Source organism: Euleptes europaea, chromosome 14 (genome assembly GCF_029931775.1).
Source record: "Euleptes europaea isolate rEulEur1 chromosome 14, rEulEur1.hap1, whole genome shotgun sequence".
Taxonomy (NCBI): domain Eukaryota; kingdom Metazoa; phylum Chordata; class Lepidosauria; order Squamata; family Sphaerodactylidae; genus Euleptes; species Euleptes europaea.
Genome location: NC_079325.1, coordinates 18365172 through 18385303, shown reverse-complemented (window position 1 = coordinate 18385303; position 20132 = coordinate 18365172). Strand labels below are relative to the sequence as shown.

Sequence of the window (20132 nt, the reverse complement as noted above, 5' to 3'; positions counted from 1 at the left end):
TTCCTTACCCTTCCCCACCCCCTTCTTTCTGTTCCCTGATCCCATGCCAGCTTGTACCTGTGCAACATTAACCCATCCATTACTGGGATGAGGGGTTGGACTCAAAGGAATCACAAGGCTACAGCAAAAAAGCTGTATCCCCTTGGCACCAGTGGTTGCCATGATATGCCCCTTTGCCACACCCAGAGCCCCTCTGTGGCTATTCAGGCTAATGATCTGATTGCAGCAAAGGATGGGGCTTCTGAGAAGATGGGATTTTGGAAGGTGCTGTTTGTTATGCCACAGTGCCATGAACTTAGAAATACTGAAATTCCTTCTTCTACACAACGTGCAAGAGCTCCTTCCTCTGTTGCATCTGATTTGCCCTATCAGAAATCTGTTTTAAAATGGACCTTAACCTAGTGAGGCCACCACAGCTCCTTTACTCTAAGGAAAGACTGGCAGGGAGGAGAGATTTGACTTAAAAGCTAGTGGGCCAGCTGGCTGGCTGGCTGAAATGTGAAATGGATTTGAGGCTGAGTCTCTAAGACCTGAAGGGATGTAGCACTTGCGGTACACCAAATTTCAGATGGAAAGGTCAGTTCTTCTTCAGCTTCCCGAACCTGGTCCAGTTTCAGATAGATTTCACTTTTCCCTGTGCTGGGTTTATGAATAATCTCACAGATACTGTCCTGTTCACTTTAGTTGACCTGTTTTGGGGACTGTGGGTGAAAATGCCACGTATTCTGCAAGTCACTGGAAGAAGAAAAGATTGGGGCAGATCCCAGTAGCTCAGTGTCAGACTGGAAGATCTGTAACAGGTTCTTAATAGCATTATAAAAATGCTAACGGAAACCATAAGAAGCTCTGATTCGAGTTGGGCTACACAGGGAAGGGAAGGTTTAACCCTCACAGTTTCACCAATTGAAACCAAACCCCATGCTGTTAATCCTCACTAAAGAGAGACAAAATATGGTCTATGCATCGTTTTCCTATGAAGACTAATAGCAGCATGGTGGGGAGAGTGGCTTTGTTTATAAAAACTGTGCATGGGGGAGAATTAATCCAGGTTCCCCCATAGCCACAATTCAAACTGGACCCCCCTCCCCCTGCATGGCTTCTATTAGTATTTATAAACACTGGGAAGAAAAGTTAGTGGATCTTCCGGCATCTTATATGTTTATACCCAAAGAATTATCCCTTGTTGGCCAAGAGCTGCAGAGTTCAAGAGTAGTCAGGTTAAAGGGCAGCATCAGCGTCAAAATGCTGCATTTGGAAAGAATCCAGGACTGGAATGGTAACTGGTGGAGTTCATGGTCTGTCATAGTAGGAACTCACCAATTAACTGGGATTGAAGAGTATTAGCAAAGCTTGGGGACAGAACTAGCACCTGTCCCATAGAAGAGATTGTTGCCGAGAGCTGAACTGCCTGTGTAGGAAATGCACACTGAGGGTTGGTTCATATGTGAAAAGATTGATGTAGTTGCTGCTGTCTTATGGATCTTTCCCAATCTGCTCTGGAACTATCAGAATGAGAAGTGGGATTGTATGGAAGAACCATGTCAAGGGTAGAGATCATACTGAAGTGTGATTGATGGCTTCGCTGTTCCTACATAATCTATTCCCCTTCACTTTCTGCATAGTGGCATAAGGACAGCAACTGTTCTGTTCCTTTAATGTGAGATCCTGCATTATGTCTTTGGTGCTGAACTTGGTGGCAAGCCAGAGACCCCTTAACTAAAAATGTCTTTCCCCCTTTCATTGGAACTGACCAAAGTTTCCTTGCCACAAACGAGGGCATAATTGATTGGGAAACATTACCCTTTGTTAATAGATCATCTAAGACAAATGGCATATAATACCTGGGTAACTGGTTCCATCAAACATATTGCAGCTGGCTGCAGAAAAGACAGAAGCAGGCAACTACAGTGGTTTGACCATGATACCATGCTAAAAAGTTGACCCTACACACAGTATGTGAATTGTGTTACAGCAGGAAGGGGGAAATGGTGTTGTTCCTTGCTGGGAAAGCACCCTGGTAATCAGCTGTCACCACTTAGTACCTCCTGAGAACATCTAGACTGACCTGCTGAGAAATCACTCTTCCAGCAATACTAGAGCAATAACAAAGTGAAGGGTGGAAACCCTAGAAAGTACTTTTTAACCAACTAGGTAACACATGTGCAGTCTAGCTTGTGGGGAAAGGGTTAAGAGAAATATCCCAGAGAAATAAATGGCACTAAGCGAAGCCAAAAAAAGGCTTTATTTTAAAAAAGTTTATTATACAAGAAGGGAAGGAGGAAAAGGGGATTGGGTTCAAAAGGTGCTGTAGAAAGGGAAAATAACACAATACAGAGAAAGGCACACAACAACAACAGCACAGACTTGTTCAAATGAAAAGCAATACAGGTGATCTAACTAAGCTAAATACACATTACCTAGGCTTTAGCAGGTTCCTTGGAGCATTTGCAGAGTTCCTTGCAGTAACAAGAAGTTGAAGGGGTCATTAACCCCTACCCAAATTCCTGTGGGTTCAGTTTTGTACTGAAGACACAAAGGAAAATTCCAAATGTCCAGATATTTACAGTAAATGTAATTGGACCTAAGCCAGCCTACTTTCTAAGAGTGACAAGCTGCTTTAGCAAATCCTATGCAAAGCTCCATTTTTGATGTCAGAGGCTACTGTTACCAATCAGGACCATATAAATTATAGTCCCACCTCCCTGAAGCATTTGGTAATGGCTCTAAACTTCCATGATCTGGTGTGGTTCAAACTAGAGTATCCTTTGCCAAAAGGGATTAAGCCTGCCAAATGGTCCAAAGTGGAATGGAAGTGAGTCAGTCTTTCTAATGTAACCCTCCAGCAGTCCAAGATCCCAGACACTCTACGTGGCACTCTTGAGCCTTACTAAGTTTTGTGGTTTCTGTCAGAAAAAGGACCTAAATAAAATTCGCTAAGCCATATAGCAGTGTGCAGTGTGAGAACTGACCACCTTCCCTTCAGCACAGTAGGTAAACCTGGCAAGTTGCCTAAACCAAGGATTTGCCTGTGGCACTTTCCTCTCAAGGAAGGGATGCAAGCAGGGGTGTCAAACATAAGGCCTGCAGGCCGGAACCGCCCCCTTGAGAGCTCTTATCCGGCCCATGAGGCAGCCACCCCCACTCTCAATCTGGGCTGGCAAGGCATGGCCCAGCCCAGTGAAGTGGCATTTATGTCCTATCCGGCCCTCGTAACAATTGAGTTTGACACCCCTGGATTGGCAGCATAATTCCCAGCACTAGGCTTGGGTAGCTCTGAGCCAGCTAGAGAGACCAGATTTAGTTAAAACTAGTAGTATCCAACACACTAAATGAGAACATCCAAAAGGCAATATTTTGAGGGAATTAAGGAATGTACACAATCCACTTGTGAAGGCTTCTGCACTGAGACAGTGCAGACATAGGCAAAATCTCAAGTTCTGGAGGAGTGTAAAAGCCTGTACAGGTGAGATGGCCAGGTTATATAGAAATGTGTTTGCTTCAGTGAGCTAGGATGTGGGTTCTACAAGCCTTTGATATCAGCTGCGACTGATAGTGTATGTCAGTGTTTCTCCCCAGAGGGTTTAACAAGTGCTGCAGAAAGCAGGGAAAACATATGAACTGCTTTTGTGATGGTGGTGGTCATGTGCTTGGAACAGTGGTGATATCATTTCTCAATAACTTAAGAGGGAAGAGACTAAAGGAGTCCTTGGGAAGGCAGTCACATGGGTTCCTGGCTTTGGTTTCCACGATCATTCCTTTCTAGCCCCACTGATGTGTGCCTTTCCTCCTTCCTTTAGTTCTGCAGAGTGTTACTTTGGTTTCCTGTTATTTATTTTACTCTTCCATGTAGGGCTGTTGAAAAAAAAATTCAGTAAAATTCTGATTCGGCAAAATTCGGCATGTTTTTATTTGGGAAATGCCGAAGTCCGAACTCCCCCACTTCGGGTCCATGCAATTCGGCATGAGATCCGGAGTTCGGGGAAAAATTCGGCCGAATAAAGCCATTAAAAACACAATTGCTCCTTTCCGCGGCTCCGGGGGGGCATTTTTGGGGGTAGAGGTCCGAAACTTTCAACGTAGCTTCAGAGGACCCTTCTTGCAAGAACCCCCAAGTTTTGTAAAGATTGGGTCAGGGGGGGCTGAGATATGTGCCCCGAAAGGGGTCCCCCCTCCTTAATGTGCATCTCTGACAATGGGGGTTTGCAATTAGCAGAGCTTGCTGCCCACGCCCAAAGCTCCCAGCCCCGACAAACAGCTGAGCTGCGGGGAGCAAGGGTGGGGCAGGTGCGAAGAAGTTTGCAAACCACCACGTTTGCAACCATGCAAACCATGCAAAGCAACACGTTTGCAGCCATGCAAAGCAACACGTGACGCCTGGGAGTTTGCAAACCATGGAAAGGGACAGAGGCACGCTAAAGAAGCAGGAGGGGGTGGAATTTCCTCTTTTGCATCGGACTCGGGACCAGGCAAATGCATTCTTTAAGTCACAATTTGAAAACCAGTTTTGAGCAAGCATCAAAATAGACCTAACCGATCTTATGAATGAGGGAAAACCTGAGGACACACAACTGAAGCCCCCCCTCAAACCAGGGAGAGAGAGACTCGAGGGGGCACACACACCCCAGGCAGAACGGGCGAAAGCCCCCTTTGGCTTCCCCCACCCATCCACCCACAGAAACTGCGCCCTCCCCACACACACACAGACTCTGCTTCCCCCCCACACACACAGGGGGGAAAGTATAGAGAAAAGCCCCAAAACGGGTCTTACTGTGGATGTCTTCTGTTCCATCTTCTTTGCACCTGCCCCGCCATTGCTCCCCGCAGCTCAGCTGTTTGTCGGGGCTGGGAGCTTTGGGCGTGGGCGGCAAGCTCTGCTAATTGCAAACCCCCATTGTCAGAGATGCACATTAAGGAGGGGGGACCCCTTTCGGGGCCCATATCTCAGCCCCCTCTGACCCAATCTTTACAAAACTTGGGGGTTCTTGCAAGAAGGGTCCTCTGAAGCTATGCTGAAAGTTTGGGGGCTCTATCCCCAAAAATGCGCCCCCTGCAGCCACGGAATGGCTCGAATGTGCACACGCAACCCCCCCCAAGGGGGCTCTCTCTCTCACACAAACAGATACTCTCTCTTTCTCTCTCCGGGCCGCGCAGCAGATGGGCTCATGCACTCAATCGCGACTGATTGGCCAGCAGAAGACCCAGCTTGGCCACCGATTGGCCACGGGAGAATGCTGCTTACTAACTGATGGTTATGCTGCTGCGCCGAACCCTGAATTTGCCGAATTTATTCGCCGAACGCCCCAAACTCGCTGAATTCAGCTCCCCGTTTTCCCGCCTTTTTTGAGTTCAGTTCCATCCAAACTAAAAACCGCCGAATCAGGGGAAATTCGGCTGTTTTTCGGTTCAGGACGAACCGAATCGACAGCCCTACTTCCATGTTTTCCGTAACCCCTGAAGTGAAAATGGATGTTGGGTGACTGGGGGAGCTTAATGCACTTTGGGACAGATCTTATCCGGTAGAGGACAGACCTTTTATGCTTCTCCCTGCCTCTCAGGTTCAAATGAGCTGTGGTTTGCCATGTTGTTATTGTTTCTGTTGTCCAAATCCTGTTGGACTCTGAGCTCCATGCATCTATGTAATAGGCCTTTTGCTAGGTGTCTGGATTTCTTTCTGGTTTGGGGCCAACATCCATCTCTAGGTTTTCATCCTGGGCACTACCATGGAGCCATAGAGCCATATTCCTTTTCTTATTTCCCTCTGCAAGTATCAAAAAAGTAAGCAAAATAGTTTTGCCAGCAAACTGCAACCTCTACTGTCAAAAGGTCTAGAGATCTGTGGGGAAGGAGGATGGCAGTTTGGAAGCATTGTTGTGTCCAGGCCGAATGGCATCTGGATGATTTTGTGATATCTCTACTTGTGAGAAGAAGGAACTAGAAGGCTGGAACTGGAGGATGTCAGATGAGAGAGTTTAATGAGCCACTTGTCTGTAAAGGCGCCTCTCTTCCTCTTCAAAATGGATTTCTGCAATACAGGCCCCAGTGTCAGAGAATTTCACTCCATTTTGGTTGCATTTTTCAACCCATTCTAGAAGTGGATTCTCAAATAGAACCATATTCTCAGATCAAGTGCCAAGATGGTTAGGGTTTCTTTCCAAAGCCATTTTGATGCCTGAGCTTACCTCCCTGGGGTGGAGGTGAGGGTGGGAACAAACTGACAATTGGCATCTCTTTTTAGTGATACCCCAAAATAGGCTAGTTCACTCAGTCCACCTCAACTTGTCTAATGACTGGGCCAACCCTGCTCTTTCTTATAACCAGCTGATATAAGAGAGGTCAGTAGGGAATATCAGATAAAGAGGCTTTTGGTCTCTTCAGGGGTGGCTAAATGACAGCCACAAAACAATTGTGATGTAGTTGTTAGAACACTGGAGGCTTGTGTTCCAAATCTTTGCTCAACCATGAAGCTCATGTGTGGCCATCATATTTATATTTTGTCCTTCCTCCAAAGAACTTGAAGTGGTGATCACAATTTTATCCACAAAGCAACCTTACAAAGTAGCATAGCTTGGGAAACGGTGATTAGCCAGTTGTGTATATCCAACTGTGTGTATAAAGTGCCGTCAAGTCGCAGCCGATTTACGGCAACCCGTTTTTGTGGTTTTCATGGCAAGAGACTAACAGAGGTGGTTTGCCAGTGCCTTCCTCTGCACAGCAACCCGGGTATTCCTTGGTGGTCTCCCATCCAGTTACTAACCAGGGCTGACCCTGCTTAGCTTCTGAGATCTGACGAGATCAGGCTAGCCTGGGCCATCCAGGTCAGGGCGTATATTCAACTAAAAGGCACGTGGCGTTCTCCTGTGTTCCTTTCCATTTCTAAACCATAAATCATTCCTAAATCATTCTAGGGGTTGTGGGACCTATGCAGAGGAAAAGCTGTGCAGGTTGGTGGGCTAGAGTGACAACAGGTTGAAATCAACCGTGTCCCTTGGTGAAGCTGTCCCTGTGGGAATAGGAAGGAGGAGCAATTTCACCCCTTTTCCATTGGCCCCTCTTCCACGAGAGTCATGCCACTGTAGGAATGATCCTTCTGAGGACTGAAAGAGGCTGCAAGAACAGGAAGCAACTTGGAGCACAGAGTGGTAGGATACACGCCTCTTCTCGCTCTGGGTAGGAGGGCATCTTCAGATTGGGTTATTTTCTTTCTCTTGCTCAGGGAGGCAGGAACAAAAAACTAAACAATTCCTGTCTCCTGAGGGAAATGACCCGTCCCTCCTCCTTAGCTCCCGTTTTGTTTCCTGCCTTGTACAGGGAGGCAGCTTGCACTGCCCTCTGCTGTGTTTAGAGGGTGGTAGGATACATGCCTCTTTGTCTCAGATTAAGCTTCCTTACAAGGTTGTTACTAGGTTAAAGTTTGCATCACCATGTAGGATCAGTGCCCTGAGTTCCTTAGAGGAAGTGCAGGATAAATTATAATCTCAATTTGAGTAAATTTCCCTTTCTTTTTGAAAATAAAAGAGAATCATTTCCAGATTTGCAGGAGACTGACTTTGGGCTTTGAATTTATTGCTTTGACCATGCCTAAGCGCAGGAGTTCCATAATTGCGCTTTTAGAAGTCATTTGTATAGTGGTGACATTTACGATGTTTAGGTGACTCCAACTTTGAGAGCTTGACCAGCCATGAAGCGGTTGGGTATTTCCCTGTCCTAGCTGTGTCCTTGTGTTGTATCAGCAAGGTTTGCAGAGAGAATCAAAACAAGAACTCATGAGATCTGAACACTTGGTCCCTATCTTAACTCACCAGACACATTCAGAAATATGATGTGATATGTAGCCCTTCCTAGACTGGACTGTTTTAGCATCTAAGAGCAGCCCTGTTGGATCCAACCAAAATTCCATCTAGTCCAACATCCTGTTTCGCATAGTGGCCAACCGGAGGCCTCTAGGAGGCCCACAAAGACGGGCATGGTGGCAGTAGCCTTTCCTTGCTGTTCCCTCTCCAGCAGTTTGGGTTCAGAGGTGCCCTGCCTCTCAACATGACGGTTCCTCTTAGCCATTATGACTGATAGCTATTGATAGAACTATACTGCAGGAAATTGTATTGTCCCCTTTTAAAGCCATCTGAGCAAGCAGCTGTCACCACATCTTGTGGGGGAAAATTTCATCTGTTAATTTTGCAGGTTGTGAAGAAGCACTTCCTTTTCTCAGTCTTGAATCCACTACACATCAACTTCCCTGGGTGACTCCCAAGTTCTAGTGTTGTGAGAGGGAGAATGAATTCTACTATTATCCATACAATGTGTAATATTATGCAACTATCATGCCCTTCCCCTTTTGTTATCTTTTTTCTTTAGAACTGAGGGGTAGTGTTATGTATTTGGATGCTCCCCCATATCAGAAACTCTGTACCTAGGGAAAGCTGCCATTGGAGTTGTTCTAGCCTTTCCACAGTGAAAAAGTATTTTACATGGAGAGAGCATTCCAACATGCAATTCCCCTTCTGTGGCTTGAACTTGGTACCACATGATTGCTCTGAATGTATAGCTTGACTCTTAAGATGTTTTTCATCAGGCTTGTTCCTTGTTCAATCCCCTGGGATTGCCAGCCGAAGTTCAGAATCCAGCAATGATTACAAAGTCCATCTTGATTTCCAAGCTCCTACCTGAGTTTGCAGGGTAAGAAAATTGTTTTGGAGACATAATGGAGTAACAGTTGAATGTGGAAGGACAGGGGAGCCATGGCAGTCCATAGCACTTCTGCAGAGTCAGTTTCCATGTGTTGTTCCACCTTCAATACATGTAGCTCCCTTTTCTGGCATCTCCAGCTTTGCTTCTCTGTAATTCTTGGCCACCGTTTTTGTGTCCTGTGTCCTCAAGGTGTAATTTCTCTCTTTGTAGTGATACTGCACTTGTAACCGTTGGTCACATAAAAGAGAGGCAAGCAAAACCTCTGGTGCTATATCTTCCCTCTCTTCTTCCATTCTTCAGAGGTGTCCAGTGATTCAACTGTTAGGCGCTTTGATCCCATTTTAGATCAAGCATCATGGCCATCTACCATCCTCTCAGTTCCTTCTTTCTTTGGCTCCCTTGGGAACCAAGACTGTGTGGTTGAGTTGGTTCTTCACTGTCACATGTGTAGAATTCTCCTATACAACTAATGAAATATCACACATGCACACATGTACCCATTTCTAAAACAGATTCTTGGAATATGGAGAATTGTATAGTTGTAATGTAATGTAGGTGGGTTTAGAATTGTGAACTGCACAAACTATTTATGACCTAAAGGCCAAATGCAAGTTCATTGGCTCATAACACTACTTCGAATATGTCTACAATAAAGTCATTTTTTGCATGATTTGTCCTTGTAAATGTTTAGCACTTGTTCAGTCAACACTTAATGCTGTAATAAATAAAAAGCACTAACAATTAGAACCTGATGCAATTGGTTCTTTAGTTGGATTTCCCTTAGCACTAGTAATAGCTGTTTGCACAACAAAATGAAACTCTTACCCCTCTTTAAACTCCTTTCATCTTTCTCATGATCTCAGCTGTTCTGCCTATATCAGGGATGTTTTATATTTTGAAAACTATGTTTTTGATCCAATTATAAGCACATCCACCAGTTCTCCAGTCTTAACCATTCTTTTCAATTTTATCTTTTTTCTGACTTTGCACGTGCTTGTGTATTTCACAATCCTCCAGATGTGTCTTTCTATGATTTTTCATGTGTGTGTGTGTGTTTGAGTTTGTATACTCCCTGCAAAGTTATCTCTGTCTTTAACAGAGGCATACAGCCTCACACTGGAAGCTGTTTTTATCCAGTACATGGTTGGCAACAGAAAGTAACAAATATGTGTGTGTGTGGGGGGTCTATAAATGTTAGACAAGTTCTGTGAAATGCAGCCCTTAATCCATCTATTATTTTACAGGCTAGCAGATAGGATGGATTTAAAGATGGCCAAACCACGAGCAGCACAATCATGATGATAGTAGGGTAGAGGCGGGTCCTGCCCATGCCTCAAACGAGAAGCCTGGTAGTTGTGAGGAAAAGTGTTGAGGATCGTATGTACAAGCTCTAGGAAGCATGATTCGGAGACAACAAGGTTCCACGAGCCAGGAAACAAAATATTAAAGATTTGAATGGAGGTGTGTCAAAATGGGCATGGCCTTAGAACTAAATTGTAGTGCTTATTTGTAGTGCTAAATGCCAGTCAGCCTGAAAGGCAAATGTTGGGATACGCAATGAACACATGCCAGGAGTTGCAGGCTAGTGGTGGCTTTCTGTTGTGCGTCCCCTCGATGTGTCCTTGAATGTATTTGTAGATGTGATTTTCCCTTTCTCCTTTTAAGGTGCTTAGAGCTGCAAACACTAGTATACATGCGGCAAACAAAATTACCACTTAATGTTTAAATCTGCTTTTAATCTGTACTGAGTGAGAACAGTTATAGTCCTATCCTAGAGGCTGTTTGTTTATGTAAAACTTTCAACCTTTGGTATTATTGTGTGTATTCAGGTCCGGCTGAAGAGTGGAACCGTGGCACTAGAATAGCAGGCACAGAAGCCAGTTGGAGAAAGTGTGGCACAGGGCTAGAAAGAAGCAGCATTGGTAGAGCCAAGGCAGAGGGTTCCCAGAGCAGAGGCCTGGACTGAGAGCTGAGAGTACCAGAGGCTGGCGCAGCAAGGCTTATATTAGAATAGGGTTGAAAGGAGCTGTGAGTAGGAGCCTAGTTTGGGAGCATTAAGGTGGGCTAAAGATATATTAGGATCATGTCCAGGTGGAATCAAGTCCCTGCAGTCCAGATGGGCAAGTGTTTTTGTACTATGCTAGTTCCTGTAGAGATGATTTCTAGCCCATCTTGGGTGAAGTGGTTTACACCACTATACTAAGCATGGGGTTATTCTGGGGGGACAGTGCTTTCCCTAGGATATTTCCAGTACACATGGTTTTGTGCTGGGTTATCTGGGCATGATCTGCTTGCCTGGTGAATCCAAGAACATAGCAGCTGATAGTTTTGCAGGTCAGGAATACCTCTTGCGAGCGAGCGAATGCTGCTCATGCAAGCCCCAGGCCATACCCATTGTTGGTATCCTCTTGTTTCCATGTTAATGTCATGGATTTCTTCCCTTCCCCCATCACTTGCAAGGGGATCTTTCCCCTCTGTTATTTTTGTTGTTAGTTACAATTGAGCTGAATGATGGGACTCTTTTTGCCTGCTCTTCCTCTAGTAGTGGAGCTCCTTTCCACTTTTGTAGCCCCACATGATCGCTGGAGGGGTGGGGAGAGGGAGGGAAACAAAGACTCCCTCTGGCTCTGCTCCCCTATTCTCAGACCCTGACTGCACACGGTTCCTGGTGCCATTAACAGCCATCTGCACACACCTTGTGATAACCTCCTGTGGTCTCTGAGCTTTCACAACATTGTTTCTCTCCTTCTCTCGTCCCCATATCCACCCTGCCCCTTGTCCCTTTTTGTCTGTTCATCTGTCTGTCCCTGTGGATCTTCCCCCTCCCTGACTCCTTTTTTCCTTTTAATCTCTGGATTTTGTTTCCTGTCATGCATATTTGGGTTGTCTTCTTTCACCACCCTTTTCTATAACCTCCCTGTGCTCTATTGTTCTTCTTATACCTGTCCTATTTGTCTCTCGCGTATGATTTCTTCACTTCCCCCCAATCCTCGTTGTCTGTCCCCTCTTCCCCGACCTGCCTTCTCTCTTCCTTCCTCCCTTCCCGTTTTGTTTTGCAGTCACTGTATCCATCAGATATTAGAAAGCGTAACTTACATTCACCACTATGCCATTGTGCACAGGGACTTGAAGGTCAGTATATATATGCCTTTCACCCTCTCAGAATGTTGGGCGGGGAGCGTAGGTGTTTGCCATAATAGATTGAACCTGGACAGGTCCAATACTCAACCCTGCCAGTTTCCTTTTATTTTTGGCATATCGGGGGGGATATATTCAGAGTTGGTTTCTTCCCAGTCTTCTGAACTTGCATGATAAAAATACTCCTCTGTACACAACTCAAGCAAGACCAGTTGGGGCAGGCAGGTAGGGAAATCTGAGACCCCTCCCACACAAGGTGATGCCTGATCCAGATGTTCCATCCAGTTCCAGCATCCCTGGGACTACCAATTATTCTTTTCATGTCAGAAAAACAGAAATGAAAGCAGTTGGATTGATTCTATTAGTATTCATCATTTCATCTTTCCCATCCTTCCCCCCTCGTGCTTGTGTGCACGTATTCTTTCTCTCCTTCTCCCTTCTGATCTGCATCTTTTTATCTTGTTTACCAAAATCCCTCCTCCCCGACTCTTGGCCCATTTTCTGTTTGGACCAAAGCATTTGCTTGTTGCCTTCAAGGTCAGAGGGGACTCAATATAGGGAATGTTGTGCATGGCCATCAACCCAGACAAGGAGGTGTTCTGGGATCCGCTTGGGGTCTTGATTGTTGAAGCTGGTCCTGGTGATGACATTGCTCAGTGAACAACAGAAATTGGACTTACAAACCTGAAAACTCCCCTGAATCCATTCTGCTTGATGGCAGGAGGGATGCTCCTCTGGACTTGGACAAAAAGGACAACGTTTGAGAATGTGGCTATCATTCTCATAGAGCCTGTGTGCTGTTATCAAATCATGGCTTTTAGTAAGGAATGCTCCTCACCATGGACCATGTGCATGAGGATTTCTGTTTTTTTACTTATGCAATCACTTGTATGCTCAAAGTACAGATCGTAGTGCTGTTATCTATCTAGTACATCTTAATTGAGACCTTTGCATGCAGATCTGCTTGCCCCACCTGACCAAGGGTATAGTAAAGCTAAAGGGGCTGAAAGGGGGCAACAACAAAAATCAGAGATGAGTCACCTTCCTTAAAGGAAATGGATTGAATTTACAGCCCAAAACCTTAAGGACCAAATTACCCCTCGACCTTGGGAGTGCTGTGGTTGGAACTCCAGGCAAGTATTTTGGCCCTAGCAAGTTGCTGTTGGCAATGGAGAGACAGCTAATATGGGTTGGGGCCACAGCATTGAGGAAAGAAGCTTTTCAGGACCCAAAGACATGTCTGGCATTCCAGTTGTGAAATTCTGGCATAGTGTGTTGTTTGGCCCTCACAGTGGTTAAGATAGAGGTTTGTTATCACAAACTGCATGTGTTAAGTGCCTTCAAGTCACTTCTGACTTATGGCGACTCTATGAATTAATGACATACAAATCGTCCTATTGTTAACAGCCTTGCTTAGGTTTTGCAAATGAAGAGCTGTGGCTTCCTTTATTTAACCGATCCATCTCATGTTGGGTGTTTCTATTTTCCTGTTGCCTTCAACTTTTCCTATTGTCTTCCAGTGAGTCTAGTCTTCTCATAATGTGACCGAAACACAATAGCTTCAGTTTAATCATTTTAGCTTCTAGGGAGAGTTCAGGCTTGATTTGATGTAGGACCCACTTGTTTTTTGGGCGGGCCACAGTATGCATAAAACTCTCCTCCATACCACATTTCAAATGAATCACAAACAGTAGAGGGGGTAAACGGAGGAAAAAATCACTCTAAAAATTAATAACGAGGGGCTAGGAATGCTCTTGAATACTTTGTTGGTAAGGCAGGATAAAGATTGGATAAACTAAACTGGAAGTTGACAATTTGGAGATAATGCAATGAAACTGATCAACAACAGTTTTAAGGCAAACGAGGAAATTACTGATAGTTAACATAGGTAATTCATTGACACAATGTTGTGGAGGCCTCTAGCATAACTGCATTTGTAAATTATCAGATAGATTAATGAATGTTAGATCTATCCTTGCTGACAACCAATGAAGTCACAAATGCAGTATTGGTGTACATTACTCCAAAAGAGAAAAAATAGTATTTTCACAGCAAGAGCATTTATGGTGTTCCCATCCCCTTCTGGTCTTTTAATTGCAATTTATGGATATTGTATGAATGTCAGTAGCGCCCGTTGGCAGGCACGCACAGGATATCACTAGTGTTTCCCTCCCTGTGTCTATAACATTTAGAAGCCGTTTTTTATTTTGAAAAGAAATTTTATTTCCCTTGTCCATTAGAGAATAACAACTTCCAGCTCCCAGATGTACTTCTCTGGGCTTTTAAAAAATCTGGCAAAAAGCCAACAAGGCTATCACTTCCCCCACAACATTGATTTTTCTTTCCCTGAGTTTCCCTTCAACCCCCATCTTAACTTGTTTTTAGGCTGTGTGCTTCCCCTGTCCAGCACCAATATACAGCACACTCTTTTGAAAATATAGAAGGGGAAACCTGGAATAATGCCCTAGCAGGGCAGCTGCTTCCCAGTACAGCAAGGCTACCACACCCTCATCAATAGTGAGGACTAGCAAATTGTGCTTCTATCCCACATGGGCATGTCTAACTGAAATCAACCACTTGCCTTCCCATGTGGAAAAGTCTTTCTTTAGGGAGATAGAAATTGTACTCATCCTCTTATTCCTGTGATCTTTTGGCTCTAATTACACTTGTTTATGAACTGCTGGAGGGGGTTAAGAGAGCCTCATATGACCAAATGTACTTTCCTATTACAAGTACTCCCTGCACATAGAAAGCTATCACATCAGGGAGTACAGTTGTGGCCTACCCTTCTCCCTGACATCCTGCCTTTCTGTGGGCAAGAAGCATTTTTGTGTGGAGGAGCATTCTGTCATGTGAGCTCCCACCTGCTTTCTAAAACAGTACTGTTTACAAGCAGGCTTCCTACCTTACCTGCAGCAGGTGAGGACTGACTCTTGGGAGATTTCCTCCTGGGTTTTGGCTTGGAAGACTGCTGGCTTATTTTAAGAGGTAGGCTAGCATCAGCAATAGCAGTGATGCAGTTGCAGAAGGGGTAGGAGTGGGGAAAGCCTATGATGTGAGTATATACAAGGTAGGTACAAGTTGATGTGGCTTAAGGCCTGATGCCCTAGTTTTGGTGTCGCCTTGGCTGCAATCTAGAGTGGCACATAGGAGAAACCTCTGCAGGAAGGTGAGGCCACCCAAGACACTTCTTATGGCTGGGAAATGACTGTTGTGATTGTAGTGCTCAGCAGCAGCTCCCCTCACCGTTTTGTAGTGTCTAGTTGTTTGTCTTGTGACACTTGAATGTTCTGGATACTCTTCCTACCTAGATCTCTTCCTCCAGTTCATCCCAGAACACTCTGGGGTATGCAGTTAAGCTCATCAAGGAATTTCCTACCTAGCTCCATTATAAACCATGAACATGAATGGTTACCTGCTTTAAGGGTGTAGTGGTTAAGAGCGGTAGTTTGGAGCGGTGGACTCTGATCTGGAGAACCGGGTTTGATTCCCCACTTCTCCACGTGAGTGGTGGATGCTAATCTGTTGAACCAGTTTGGTTTCCCCACTCCTACACATGAAGCCAGCTGGGTGACCTTGGGCTAGTCACAGCTCTCTCAGCCCCACCTACCTCACAGGGTGTGTGTTGTGGGGAAGGGAGGGTGATTGTAAGCCAGTTTGAATCTCCCTTAAGAGGTAGAGAAAGTCAGCATATAAAAACCGACTCTTCTTAATTTTGGATTGACATTCAGCTTCCTACAGAGAAACTAATTGTTCTTTGTTTCCTTCGATAGAGCATGTTCATCCCCCTTTCCTAATTTGCCTATATACTTTAGATTCTCAATCTAACACTTTATTTTAAACCAATAATGTGTCACATTAATATGTGGTTTGGGTGTTGCTTTTAAGTATGTTGCATTTTTAATTTCTTACTATAGAAATAACTTCCTTTTCCCCAAGTGGCTCAACATTTTGTAAAAACCTCCAAGTAGGAACCATTTGTCCTTTGCACTTGACTGGCTCTGAATACATAATCAATAGGAGTGAAAGGAGGAGCAGCCTCTAGTAAGAAAAAATATTAATCTTTCAGAGGGCTGTATTTTGTGTAGTCTGGCCCCCTCTAGTATCAGTTTTTAGTGAAGAAGCGTGTTCCTTTTTCTTCTCTTCCTCTCAAGAATAACAGGTCCAAAATGTAATACCAGGGTACCTAACTTATCTCTCTGTTACACACACAGACAGAAAGATGGCATTTGGTAAGCACGTGGCAAACATTAACTTGTAAACCAAGGCTAGGAATAGTGTTTTGGTAGCTAAAGTACACGTTTCAAATGCTGAAGCTAAAGAAAGCTCACTGGTAGTAAGAGATTCTCCTATAGTCACTCGACTCACCCACTCAAGGGGAGATTATCACATGTGCTGGGCAAAAAGCCAAAGTTCTGCTGGCATATTGAACTTGGCAAACTGCTCACAGTTCATAGGTGACTGCCAGCTTAGCCCTGGGGAAAGGACAGGGCTATTTTTGGATCATAGCCATACTATGCTCCAGACTCCTTAAGGAGAGTTTCCCCATTTTGCCTTGAGATCCCACAGCTGACATTAAAGGACCTTTTTCTACAGACTGAATTAAAGTGTACAACACAGTTCCCAGTATTCAGGACATGGGAGTCTAACTTTGCTTCCCCCCACCTCCACCCCCCAGCACTTCTGATCTCGTGTGCAACTTGGGAAATTCAGTCGGGCAGGATGTAAAATGCAGCAACCAATCTTTTGGGGGTAAGAGGTCAAAGTCCTGTTTAGCCTTCCGTAAGGCACTCCTTCCCCATAATCCCCAGTACTTGAGAGGCTTGTTTTATTTTAATTGAATAAAGGATTTGTAGTATGATCTCGAGTAAGCCAAATGCCATCTTAATTGGGATTAGAGGTGTCTACTGGCATATCCTATCAAAGACATTTGCAGACTATCCCTCCCTTCTGTGTTTTATGTTTAGGATACCAGAGGTAAGCACTTTTAAAACTGCCATACAACATCTTTCTTCCAAAACAGAATCCATTCCATGCTAGCAACATTGTCAAATCTAATGCCCAATAAGGAAGGTAGCACTCAGCCAGCCTAATGTACAGTAGGGAAAATAAGAACTCTGCTTAGATTTTAAAATGGGTATTTGTTGACTGTGTATTTCCTGTGAAGGCACAGAGAGTGAATTCAGGTCCTTTGGTAACATTACTGAAGATGAGCAAAGTCAGCCGGGCACTTGCTGCTCCAGACTTGTCGCTGTTCCTGTTGTCTCTTGTTGCTTCTGCAGAGAGGGTAGAAGTAGGGAAATGTTATTTAGGCAACTGCAGTAAATAGCGAGACCAAGATCATACCAATTCACTGACCTGAATTTCAGCAGAAAGAAGATCCTCCAGTCTATGTAATGTACAAAAGTGCAGCCACTGCACACGCAAGGATCGTTATCTGCCCTCCCCAAACCCCCAGAACATAGAGTTTCACTATTTCTGCTAAGAGGTTCTTGCTGGTCCAGAGAGCCCTAGAACAGGGGAGAAAAAGTAGGGGTAATTTTAAAAAATACAGTGGGAAAGAGAAGTGAGAGAGAATAAAACCAACACTATGATAGCATCTGCCACTTGGCAGCCAGTTCTAACTCCAGTGGCCAGTCAGAAGCCCTGCTGGGTAAGAGCCCCACCCACTTTATTTAAAAATGTGGTAAGGGCCAGGAAAGGTGTCAACGGTCATCATCGCTATGTTGGGGATTCCTGACTTAGTCCCATTTCCAGGCTTCCAAAAGTGAAGGGGAGGGGGGAGTGCAGACCAATAGAGCACACGTGTCAAAATAGCCAGTGGGATCCTAGACTAGCACACTCATCGACATGGCAACCAAGGCAAACAGCCTGGCAACAGGAGCAGCTGCACCAGGATACTTTAAAATACTATTGAGAAGGGATGGAGCTCGCTGCCTTGTTCTGGAGCAGACAGGAAACTACGACTGCCTTGTTCAGCCATAGACAGCACGGATTTGCTTTCCATCACAAGGATTTGCTTTCCATCACAATAGGGAGTGAAAGTGGGGTCATTACTTCACTTCAGTTTGACTCTCAACCATGCAGATCAGTGACTCTTTAGCCTCTTTCAGCTACTTTGTGCCATGTTCATCGGGTGGTTAAAGAGTGGCAAAAGGATGGCCGAAACTGTTCCTTCTGCTTGGACTCCATCAACAAACAGCCAGCCTTCCTGCAGAGAGACAGGGAGGGAGGACAAGGCTCTTTCAATCAACCTGCCCAGCCAGCTGTCACCAGGAACCAGCCATCCTGCAGAAGGAGAGAGAGAAAGGCCCCTTTTTTGATTAGCAGCCAGATCAACAGTTAACACACTGCTGCTCCTATCTTGTCAGACGTGGTCATGGTGTGGCCATATTCTTCCCTCTGGGTTTTTTAATGGAGAGCACGGGATATAAATAACCATAACAGAGAAATAATGAAACTGGAGATTCAAATCCACATTAAAGATGGCAAGGATTGAGAGAGTGGCGACGGAATGAGTTGTCAGCGGGGCCATTCTATGCAGCATTCTGTTTCCTCTGGCCATCATACCTATAATGTGGCATCAGGTTCTCACGGCAGCTGTCATGAGATTATTGCTATACCTTCACAATAAATGAGTCTACAGATTAGCATCCCTTGGGACTGCACTTCGGTGTATCTGAGAACCGGTTTACACCCTTGCCGGGCCAGTGGTCTCCTTCACATGGTAGAGGGGTGTTCTTTTCTTTTTTTGCTGCACACTTAGGATGATGTACAGAGTGGGTGCTCCATGTGGAGGCCCAATGCACGAGGTGTTTCATCTCCCTTTTTGAAGGACAAGTAATGGGTATCTGCATGTATGGGGCACTTGCTTTGCATGTTGTCTGGGAAACGTGAAGGAGTGGTGCACTCGTGTGTTTCTCCACTACGCAGAATGGAATGATGGGCTGGGTATTAAGTCTTGCCCCAGAAATTCCAGCGTGGTGTAGTGGATAAGAGTGGTGGTTTGGAGTGGTGGGGTCTGATCTGGAGAACCGGGTTTGATTCTCCACTCCTCCACATGAGCGGCGGACACTAATCTGGCGAACTGGATTTGTTTCCCCACTCCTACACACGAAGCCAACTGGGTGACTTTGGGCAAGTCCCAGCTCTGCTAGAGCTCTCTCAGTTCCGTCTACCTCACAGGGTGTCTGTTGTGGGGAGGGGAAGGGAAAGTGATTGTAAGCTGGTTTGGGTCTCCCTTAAGTGTTAGAGAAAGTTGGCATATAAAAATCAACTCTTCTTCTTCTTAATGGGCTGGATACATGCTGAGTTGCAGTGTCCCTAAACTTGGATGGCAAGTGTTAGAACTGATTTCTCTCTTTAAATTCATAACCAATGTAAAAGTGCCAAAGTTGTTCTAGTGGTGTGATTTCTTAATCGCAGCCCAGTATAGGAAGCAAAAGCAGCTTACTCTGTTTAATAGAGAACAATACGGCAGGAACCAGATGAAGAGAGGAGCTATGGGTTCGCATGCAAAAGGTCCCAGATTCAGCCCCTGGCATCTGTGCTCAGACAATCTCAGGTGAGAGTTGTTGGGGGAGATTTTTTTCCCTTTACCTAAGACCCCGGAGAGCTGCTACTGGTCAGAGTAGGCAGTACTCACCTAGATGGATTCGGACTCAGTATCTACCAGCTTCATATCTTAAGTTTTTTAATATCCTCAGATAATTTTTTCCTAGGATTGATCAAATATGGTATGAGAATTAGTGCCTTTTTGAAATTTCCTTTGGGGGCATGTGAGTGTTGAGGTAGATAGAGGTTTAGAGAAATGCCTCTCTTATGTCACATAGCTTCAATTTCGTAAAGAGATACATTATTGGTTTTTATTCCTCAAGTGATCTTTTTGTCTTTTGGATGACCATTCTCTTCCCATTACAGAATTTTGTGGAGACAAGTGAGCTGATGAAGATCAACAAGAGGGAGCTCAACATTTTCAGGATTCAAGAGCTCTCTGTTGAGATCAGCTCGTTCATTTACATCTTGGGGATAATGATTTTCAGTGCATCAGTGATGCACAGGATAGAACAGAGTAATCACTTCTTTGCAGGGACCCAAATCACTTAGAGTACCTGAATGAGGGCAGCTTCATTTTTAGGTGGAGATTTAAAATTGCTGTGTATACCTCAAAATGTGAACTATGTATATCGTATAGGTGTATTTATAGGGGAGATGGATGCTTGGCTGTAGCTTCCTGGAAAGTGGAATGCTTGGCAGCAAATCTGGCTTTCTGTTGTCACAAGTTGGCTCAGGCATAGTGCCAAACCATA

The 20132-nt window shown here is 44.8% G+C and overlaps 1 protein-coding gene across 7 annotated transcripts in view; it reads left to right on the top strand.

Moving 5' to 3' along the window:
* CAMK2B (calcium/calmodulin dependent protein kinase II beta) overlaps window positions 1-20132 on the top strand; it is a 209991-nt gene that overhangs the window by 118133 nt on the left and 71726 nt on the right. For 2 of the 7 annotated variants that reach the window (XM_056859954.1, XM_056859952.1), the window contains exon 6: window positions 11745-11817. The exons of the other annotated variants lie outside the window; for them this stretch is intronic. In XM_056859954.1, the coding sequence (XP_056715932.1) occupies window positions 11745-11817 (73 nt within the window). The remainder of the gene's footprint in view (window positions 1-11744; window positions 11818-20132) is intronic. 7 annotated transcript variants of the gene reach the window in all.